Here is a 10,493-nt window from a genome sequence, read left to right on the forward strand (position 1 = left end):
GGATGTGTGAATGCCCAAATTACATGAAAACTAAGTCATTTTCAAGAGGCAATAGTAGTCTGCGCTCCCTCCAGCAGTGATGAAGACATGCAGTGAATCCAGTCTCTCTAGAACTAGGTTTTGCCGGGTTTGCAGATCCTGCAGGCAGAACGGGTGGGATGCACACCCCGGGATCTGGGTTTGCATCTCCTGGGCACTGATGTGACTGAGCCTCTCCTCATGGGCATCCACCAAAGGTGTTTGCTTCTGTGAAATGCCTGATCACGCCTTTTGACTTTTTGTTGGGTTATTTGTACTCTTTTTATTCATTTGTCAAAATTCTTATGTTTTGATACTGATCCTTTGTCAGGTCTGTGTTCTGCAGGTTATCTTCCTCCAGCCTCTGGCTTGTCCTTCCCTGTTCTTGGTGGTACTTCCTAATAGAGAAAAGTTCATAACCAAATTTATCGAGCATTAGTGGTTAACAACTTGCAAGCCTTCTTTAAAAAATATCCTTCCCCACACCAAAGTTAGAAAGTTATTCATGTATATTTTTTTCGCAAAGATGTAAAGTTTTGCTTTTGACCTGTAGGTCATTAATCTATTAGATTGTGTGTGTGTGAGAAATTGGGCTACAATTTCATTTTTTATGCATATGGGTAAACTGGATTTTTCATCTCTTCTTGCTAAAAAGTCCCTTTTTCCCCCACTGTCAGTATCAAAATTCCACATATAAAAGTAGAATTCTGGTGGCGTCAATTTGATACATCTGTGCCAATACTGCCCTGTGTTCACTCTGACTTTGTAAGTCCTGGAACTGATTGGCAAAGTTCCTTTCCTTTACTCTTCATCTTCAGAAGTATCATTGCTACCCTTGGCCTTTTTTCTTCCACATATACACCTTCAAATCTAGTCACACTCTATGGAAAAGGCCTTTGAGATAATGACTGGGTGTGCATTCAATCCATTGACCATTTTTGTGAAAACTGACATCTTTAGGATAGTAAGTCTATATCCATGGACATGGGATGTCTCTCCATATATGACATTACGACTTATTTAATATCTTTCAGTAAAGTTTTATATGGAATTCAGACTTATTCCTAGGTATTTTATAGTTTGATACTATTATATAGTTTGATACTAGTATATATTTTAAAAGTTACTTTTCCTGATTATTTATTACTGGAGTATAGATATTTATTTGACCTTTGCATACTGACCTTATAGCCAACCATCTTGCCAAACTCTCCTATTCTTGTCATACATTCTTTGGGGTTTTCTGTATATATATAAAATCATATCCTTTTAAAGATTAATTGTTTGCCTTTTAAAACTCAGATCTGCTCACACCTGTAATCCCAGCACTTTGGGAGGCCTAGGCAGGCGAATCACTTGAGGCCAGGAAGGAGTTCAAGACTAGCCTGGCCAACATGGTGAAACCTGTTGGTGTGGTAATGGGTTAAGGATAGGCATTTAGATCAGTGGAAAAGAACTGAGAGTCCAGGGCCGGGTGCGGGGGCTCACGCCTGTAATCCCAGCACTTTGGGAGGCCGAGGCGGGCGGATCACCAGGTCAGGAGATCGAGACCACGGTGAAACCCCGTCTCTACTAAAAATACAAAAAATTAGCTGGGCGTGGTGGCGGGCGCCTGGAGTCCCAGCTACTCGGGAGGCTGAGGCAGGAGAATGGCGTGAACCCGGGAGGTGGAGCTTGCAGTGAGCTGAGATTGCGCCACTGCACTCCAGCCTGGGCGACAGAGCAAGACTCCGTCTCAAAAAAAAAAAAAAGAATTGAGAGTCTGGAAATAAACCACACGTCAATGGCCAACTGACTTCTACAAGGGGGCTGAAACCATTCAATGTGGAAAGAATAGTCTTCTCAGCAAATGGTGCTGGGACAGCTGGATATCCACATGCAAAAAGAATGAGGCTGGAGCCCTCGTACCATATACCTCATAACACAAATTACCACAAATTGACCAACAACCTAAATGTTAGGAGCTTAAACCAAAACTCTTAGAAGAAAACATAGGAGTAAATCTTCATGACCTTCGATCATGAGGGTCCTTAGGCTCAACAATAAAAGTATGAGCAACAACAAAAATCTATATAAAGTACTCTTCATCAAAACTTAAAACTTCTGTGCCTCAAAGGATGCCATCAAGGAAGTGACATGACAACCTGTGGAGTGGAGGAAACATGCAAATCATACCTGATCAGAGACCCGTATCTAAAATAAAGAGTTCTGACAACTAAACAATAAAAAGACAATCCAATTCAGACATGGGCAAAGGACCTAAAAAGACATTTCTGCAAGGAAGATATGCAAATGGCCAGTAATCACACCGAAAAGATCCTTGACATCATTAGTCAGCAGGGAAGTGATGCACATCAAAACCACGAGGATGGCGGGAATTAAAAAGTCAGATAATAATAAGCATTGGTGAGGACGTGGAGAGATCAGAACCCTCTACACTGCTGCTGGGACTGTAAAGTGGTGCAGCTGCTCTGGAAAACAGTCTGGCAATTCCTTAAAGGATTAAACCAATAGTTACCGCATGACCCAGTAATTCCACTCCTAGGTATATACCCAAGAGAAATGAAAACCTATGTCCACATGAGGTCCTGTACACAAATATTCATAGCAGCACAGCACAAAAGCCAGAAAGTAGAAACCACCAAAGTGTCAATCAACTAACGAAAGGATAAGTGGCCGGTCGCGGTGGCTCACGCCTGTAATCCCAGCACTTTGGGAGGCCAAGGCGGGCAGATCACCAGGTCAGGCGTTCGAGACAAGTCTGGCCAACGCGGTGAAACCCCATCTCTACTAAAAATACAAAAATTAGCTGGGCGTGGTGGCGGGCGCCTGTAGTCCCAGCTACTCGGGAGGCTAAGGCAGGAGAATCGCTTGAACCCGGGAGGTGGAGTTTGCAGTGAGGTGAGATCGCGCCACTGCACTGCAGCCTGGGAGACAGAACTAGACACCGTCTCAAAAAAAAAAAAAAAAAAAAAGAAAAGAAAGGATAAGCAAAACATGGTATATCCACTCAGTGGAACATGATTCAACCATAAAACAAGGAAGCATGCTGCATGCTACAACATGGATGCATCTTGAAAACATTATGCTAAGTGGAAGAAGCCAGACACAGAAGACTCTATGTACTATGATTCCATTCATATGAAAGTCCAGCAGAGGGAGCTCTCTAGTGACAGAAAGTACATTAGCAGTTGCTTAGGACTGGAGGGTGGAGGGGATGGGGAAGGCAGTAACAGCCAAAGGGTACAAGGTTTCTTTCTGAGGTCACGAAAATGTTCTAAAATTGTGCTGATGGATGCCTGTATCTGTGAATATGCTTAAAACCAATAAATTGTGCACTTTGGGTGAATTTTATGTTATATGAATTATCTCAATAAAGCCGGCTTAAAAAAAGTTATGTGCAGGCCAGGCATGGTGGCTCATGCCTGTAATCCCAGCACTTTGGGAGGCTGAGGCAGGTGGATCACTTGAGGTCAGGAGTTCGAGACCAGCCTGGCCAACATAGGGAAACCCTGTCTCTACTAAAAATACAAAAATTAGCCAGGCGTGGTGGCACACGCCTATAATCCCAGCTACTCAGGAGGCTGAGGCAGAAGAATTGCTTGAACCCAGGAGGCGGAGGCTGCAGCGAGCCGAGATCACACCATTGCACTCCAGCCTCGGTGACAGGGTAAGACTCCATCTCAAAAAAAAAAAAAAAAAAAAAAAAAAGGCCGGGCGCGGTGGCTCACATCTATAATCCCAGCACTTTGGGAGGCCGAGGCAGGTGGATCACAAGTTCAGGAGATCGAGACCATCCTGGCTGACACGGTGAAACCCCATCTCTACTAAAAATACAAAAAATTAGCCGGGCACAGTGGCAGGCGCCTGTAGTCCCAGCTACTCAGGAGGCTGAGGCAGGAGAATGGCATGAATCCAGGAGGCAGAGCTGCAGTGAGCTAAGATCGCCCCACTGCACTCCAGCCTGGGCGACAGAGTGAGACTCCATCTCAAAAAAAAAAAAAAGTAATGTGCAGAACAGTGTTTTCAGTATGTTGTCTTTTGTGTAGGAAAATGGAGAAGGGAAATACAAATTTTGTCCTCATTTTTATAAAGAAATGAAACTAATAAGATGGTTCACTAAATGAGGAGGGAAAGAACCACATAATGGGACTGGAGATCGGCGAGGCTTCTCTGAATGAACCTTGTTTTACAGTTTTGACTTTAGAACCAAAAAAAAGGTTTTAAAAACAATAAAAAGAAAAGGCAACACCTAAAAATTGAAAACATACTGAAATAAGTAAACCTAGTTATCATGTGGATGGCAATAACCACACAGGAAAAAAATATCATTGCAAGCGATTTTAATAAGAGTAGTCTGTTCACCCCTAATGGAATATGGTCTAAGGATAAAAAGCATTGCCAAGAAATTTTAGGGTATACTCAGTGATCTTAATGTTAGTAGTAATACTTGAATTGTTATTTTGAAATGATTGCATGTATATGGTAGGATAAAGAAAATAATTGTTAACGCCACCAAGATTTTCAGTGTAAAGAATTAAAAATATAAAATGAAAGAAGTTAAAAATCTTGTTTGTTTTGGCTGGGCGCAGTGGCTCACACCTGTAATCCCAGCACTTTGGGAGGCTGAAACGGGCAGATGACTTGAGGTCAGGAGTTTGAATCCAGCCTGGACAACATGGTGAAACCCCATCTCTACTAAAATACAAAAATTAGCCAGGCATGGTGGTGCACGCCTGTAGTACCAGCTACTCGGGAGGCTGAGGTGGGAGAATCACTTGAACCCAGGAGGCAGAGGTTACAGTGAGCCGAGATCGCGACACTGCACTCCAGCCTGGGCAACAGAGCAAGACTCCATCTCAAAATAAATAAATAAAATCTTGTTTGTCTTTTGATTCTGTTAATTTGAAATGGAAATAGTATGAACTCATAATGTGTTTATTTTTTAAAGAAGCCTAATTTTCTAGTTCTGTTCATTGAAAGGCCTGAAGCTGTGACATCCCATAATAGGCAGCAGTGTGAGTGCCAGGCTGTGGGCTCTAGATCTCGTTCTCACCAAGAAGCCAGTGACCTTTGGAGAAATGGGTGATTCCAAGACTGAAGCAGGATGTGCACAAAATAAGCCCAGGACATGTTGTGTAAAAAGCAAGCAAGCTTTCAAAACAGCAGACCATGTCCTGAGGGCGGGGAGCCAACCTGAAGGGCTCCCGCTGTCCAAAGACAGAATAAATTGAGCATCAGGAAAACAAATGACAGCAATGGACGGAAGCCCATGAAATATACCAATATCTCTGTGTTCATCGTGATGCTCAGAAAGAAGAAGCAACCTAGTGGGCAACTTTGGAGCTTGCTGAGGACCGACTCGGTCTGCAGGCACACAAGTAAAGGAGCAGGATGGAGCCTTCACGCTGCCGTGCCTGTGTGGACCAGTCCGGGGTGACCACGGGGTAGGTGAGGGAAAGCCTGTCTTCACAGACCACTCTCCAGCTGGTGAGGGCAGGAGCGACAGGGTCAGACACAGGCCTGTGGGAGGACAGCCCTTGGATCAGGGATCTCGATGTCTTGCTCGAGCCATCAGGTGCAAGGCCCGTGGGGACTTTCTTCTGGGTTGGTCAGGCTGCCAGCACTGGACCAGTGACCAGTCCTCGTGTCACTCTAGTGGGACTTGGACACATCACAGGCCGCCTGGGCTGGCTGGGGGTGTACACGCATCCCTGAGCAGCAGCCCTGCAAAGACCATCTGAACCTAAGTCCTATCAAGCACCTCTCTCTAATTAGAGTTTACAGGAAACACGGGGGTGGGATCAAGCGAGCAGTAAGTCACATCCATTAGAGCACCAGGAGGGGCCTCAGGATCCAAGCAGCAGAAACCGTGTTCAGGGGCAAAGCCAGCAAGGGTCAGGGGTGGGGAGGGGCCACAGGCCAGTGGGGGCTCAGCACTGAAGGCCCCGCTCCTCCCTCCCTCTCCCTCCTCCTCCTCCTCCTCCTTGTTTTTGTTTGTCTTCCTTCCTTCCAGTAATGAGGTCAGGGCCGAGCACACTGCGGCCTGTCTCCTCACCTCTGCTCTCTCTCAACACCTGAACTGGGACCACGCTCTAGGGCCCAGAGGCATTTGGGAGGCCACCGCAGCACACCACAGAGGAGTGCACGGCCACCCTGCATCAGGTCAGGTCATCGAGGAAGGGACAGCAACATGTCCATGAGGCAGGCCTGTCCTGGGGTCCCAGTGACTAACCTCTCGTGACCTCTGTTGTTTCCAGACGTCCCTGGCAACTGTTCAGAAAACCCCTGTCAGAACGGAGGCACTTGTGTGCCGGGCGCAGACGCCCACAGCTGTGACTGCGGGCCAGGGTTCAAAGGCAGACGCTGCGAGCTCGGTAAGTCGGGGCTTGGCCTCAGGGCGCCCCTTACAACACAGCCTGTGCCTCAGCCTAGGATTGCTGGGCCACAGCTGGGTTTGCCACGGGAGCCTCCAAACCATGAGGTGCCAGACAGGGAGTCTGGTGCACGGGGCTGACCCCTGAGCCCCCAGGGGCTGCGCTGCTGCCCCAAGCACCAGGATGAGAGGTGCTGCCCGTCACAGGGGTCAGAACAGCCACAGCATGCGAGGCACAGCTTCGGAGGGCTCCCTGACCAAGCCAGAGCGGTGTCAGGAGAAGGGGCTCCCCACTTCCACAATACCAACCCACCCCGGCCTTGGAGGAAGCCAGCTGCAGACCCCCGAGCCCTCTCCCTTGGGCAAGGCCTCTCAGGAGGGGCAGGAGGAGCCCGTCAGGAGCACCTGGTGAGCCACTGCCCTTCTTTGTCGCAGCCTGTATAAAGGTGTCCCGCCCCTGCACAAGGCTGTTCTCCGAGACAAAGTCCTTTCCAGTCTGGGAGGGAGGCGTCTGTCACCACGTGTAAGTTGGTTTCTGTCCTCTGCCTTACCGCATTTGTAGTGTGTTCTTGACTCCTCAAAGTGCTGTCTCAAAGCTACCCAGCTAACCCTGAGGAGGGACGATGGCTGCAGTCACAGAAGGGGCTTGCCTTGACCATCGATTCCCTCCATGTCACAAATTAGGCAACTGAGGCAGAAAAACCAAATAACTGCCCCAAGTCCATGCAGCTCAGGAGCAGGGGCTGAGAAGAACGCAGGCTCCTGGTCCCTAGGCCCCCAGGCCTTCCTTCCCACACATCAGCCACCCAGGCCCCTGGCCCCCAGGCCTTCCTTCCCACACATCAGCCCAGTCCCCACTGGATGGCAGAGCCAACTGATGTGACCTTCCCCTCTTCTCTTCCTCAGAGCCCCCTGGAAAAGCAAACAGCTCATGAGAATGCCAGCCCCAGTTCTGCCATTAACTCATGATGTGGCCTCAGGCCCCCCATCTCCAAAATGGGCTGTGGAGGGAGAGATGCCCAGCCCATCTCTTAGGTCCTTTCTTGCTAACACTCTATGATGACTCTGTCGGTCACACAGTCCATTTAGTCAACAGATGACTTACTGAGCACCTGCTGTGTGCCGGGCACTGTTCTAGATACTCAGCACACATCAGGAACAGAGCAGACCAAAGCCCTGCCTTCAGGACCCGTTCATTGCAGATGAGGGGACAGACAATAGACAGCAGTGAGTGTGTGGTGTGTGGTGTGGCAGGTGGTGAGTGCAAAGGGAAAAAGGACGAGATGACAGGATGAGACTAGGAGAGCCTCCTGGGGATGGGCAGGGGCTGGTGCAGCAAGAGGGCAAGCCTCCTGGAGAGGGTGATGCTGAACAGACATGGAGGAGGGATGGACGTTCCAGAGAGCCAGAGGACCAGTTACCAGGGCCCCGAGTCAGGAGTGTCCCTGGCATGTTGGGGGAGAAGTGGAGAGTGGTGAGAGGTGAGGGACAGGGAACCCTCGGGGCCATGGAGACCCACAGAAGGACTCTGGTGTTTGTCTGGCATGAAATGGGGAGCTACTGAAGGGTCCTGAGCAGAAGAGTGACATGTTCGATTACACTACTTTGGATGCTCTGTGGAGAATGGGATGTAGACGGGCAAGGGTAGAAGCTTCATTAGAGCTTGGACATGAAGCCAGGTGTAATATGTAGCAGGAACACATATGAGATACTAATCTGTGTTGGGATTTGGGAAGCTGTGTTGACAGCCCACTGAATTCGGATTCTATGCAGTGAGAGTCCGAATCCACAGTGTCTACCATCTTCCCGCTGTGCTTAGTTACACCAGTCCCTGCTGGTGACCACCAAGTATCCAACAAGAAGACCCTTCACTTCCTGAAAGCATTCTATCCCTTCCCTTTTAACCGATCTGCATATTTCAAGTGGCTTTCTAGTATTTAGCATAGAGGTGGGTCTTGCTTGATATCTAGTCTGGCAGTCTGCTTTTCATTGGAGTATTTAGACCATTTACATTCCTTTCCACACAACGGCTGATGTGGTTGGATTTAAACTGCCATATTACTATTTGTTTTCTATTTTTCCCACCTGCTTTTTGTTCCTTTTTTCTTTTTTCCTGCCTAATTTTGGATTACTTTTTAGGATTCCATTTTGCCTCCACTATGGGCTTACTGGTTATACTTCTTAGGTTTATTGTTTAGAGGTTGCTCTGGGATTTGCCATACACATCTTCACCTTAACACAATGTACCTTTAATTACTATTGTACGAGTTCAATATGATGGCAGCGTCTAGGATTTTTTTTTTTTTTTTTTTTTTTTTTTTGAGACGAAGTCTCCCTCTTGTCCCCCAGGCTGGAGTACAATGGCGCGATCTCGGCTCATGGCAACCTCTGCCTCCTGGGTTCAAGCAATTCTCCTGCCTCAGCCCCCTGAGTAGCTGGGATTACAGGCGCCTGCCACCACACCCTGCTAATTTTTGTATTTTTAGTAGAGACAAAGTTTACGTAGAGACAGGGTTTCACCATGTTGGCCAGACTGGTCTCGACCTCGTGACCTCAGGTGATCCACCCACCTCGCCCTCCCAAAGTGCTGGGATTACAGGCGTGAGTGACTGTGCCTGGCCAGCAGTGTCTAGGATTTACCATACACATCTTCAACTTCATGCCACATACCTTTAGTCACTACTAGACAACTTCAGTGTCCATGGCAGCGGCTGACATCAAGCTTCCACTTCCCTCCCATCCTTTGAATTATTATGAGACTTTTTCCTTCCACATATGCTGTGAACTGCACTATACATTATTTTTGCACTCAAATTATCGTTTTAGATATTGAAAGTAAATATTTTGTATTTATTGCACATCTGCCTGCCGACTCCAGCACTCTTCATTCCTTTTTGTAGATCTAGGATTCCATCTGGTATCATTTCTCTTTGCCATAAGAACCTAACTCTAACATCTCTTATAGCACAGGTCTGCAGGAGATGAATTCTCTCTGCTTTTGTCTGAAAATATTTTTATTTCACCTTCATTTTTGAGGAATATATTTGCTGAATATAGACTTCTTGATTGACAGTTATATTTTTTTCTTTCATGACTTAAAAGTTGTCATGGCTTTGTCTTCTGGCTTGCATAGTTCCAGACAAGAAGACTGCAGTCATTCTTACCTGTGTTACACTGTATGGAATGTGTCTTCCTGCCCCTTTTATGTTTTCCCTTTATGACTGTTTTTGGACAATTTAATTATGATGCGCTTCGGTATGGCTACATTTTGATTCTCTGGAGTTTAAGTTTCTTGTATTTCTGGGGTTTTAATTTTGTCAAACTTCGTAAAAATTTTGCCATTATTTCTTCATATATTTTTCCTGTCCCTCCATTTCTTCTACTTCTGGGACTCCAGTTATGCGTGTATTAGACTGATATTGTCCCACAGGTCACTGCAGCTCTTCTCAACTTTTTCAGTCTTTTCATTTTGGACAGATTCTATTGCTGTGCACTCAAGGTCATTGATCTTTTCTTCTGCAGCATCTAATCTACCATTAATCCTGTTCAACAAAACTTTTATTAATACTGTGTTTTATCATCTCCAGAAGTTTCATTTAGTTGTTTCTTAGATGCTCCAATTTCTATCTTCATTATCTTTATATTTTCCTTTAGCTCACTGAACATGTGGAACAAATTTATAATAGATATTTTAAGGTCCTCGTCTGCTATTTCTGTCATCACTCTCATGTCTGGGTCTTATTCTATTTGATTATTTTTCTCTAGGTTATGGGTCACTTTTTTGATTATTCAAATGATTCTTGAATGTCTTATAGTTTTTTATTGGATGCTGGGCATTGTAAGTTTTATGTTACTGACGCTGGATTTGTTTGTTTTCTTTTCAAGAATGTTTTTTCTCTGCAAGGCATTATCTGAGTATAGTTTGATCCTTCTGAGGCTTGTTTTAGGTGGCTTTGGAATAGCCTTTATTCTGGGGTTAATTTTGCCCTAGTTCTATGGCATGGCCTTTCTGCGGTTTCTTTTTTTTTTTTTTTGAGATGGTGTCTTGCTCTGTCGCCCAGGCTGGAGTGCAGTGGAGCGATCTCAGCTCACTACAACC

General features: G+C 46.2%; 1 protein-coding gene across 12 annotated transcripts in view; it reads left to right on the forward strand.

Annotated features, from left to right (window-relative positions):
- Positions 1 to 10,493, forward strand: part of SNED1 (sushi, nidogen and EGF like domains 1) — a 94,183-nt gene that overhangs the window by 76,615 nt on the left and 7,075 nt on the right. For 6 of the 12 annotated variants that reach the window (XM_055379989.2, XM_055379990.2, XM_055379994.2 and 3 more), the window contains 2 exons: positions 6,279 to 6,395; positions 6,830 to 6,917. In XM_055379989.2, the coding sequence (XP_055235964.1) occupies positions 6,279 to 6,395; positions 6,830 to 6,917 (205 nt within the window). Of the gene's footprint in view, positions 1 to 5,001; positions 5,466 to 6,034; positions 6,184 to 6,278; positions 6,396 to 6,829; positions 6,918 to 10,493 lie in introns of those variants that run through there. The other 6 variants (XM_055379996.2, XM_055379991.2, XM_063695359.1 and 3 more) reach the window with 3 other exon arrangements.

The sequence above is a fragment of the Gorilla gorilla genome, chromosome 11, assembly GCF_029281585.2.
Source record: "Gorilla gorilla gorilla isolate KB3781 chromosome 11, NHGRI_mGorGor1-v2.1_pri, whole genome shotgun sequence".
Lineage (NCBI taxonomy): Eukaryota > Metazoa > Chordata > Mammalia > Primates > Hominidae > Gorilla > Gorilla gorilla.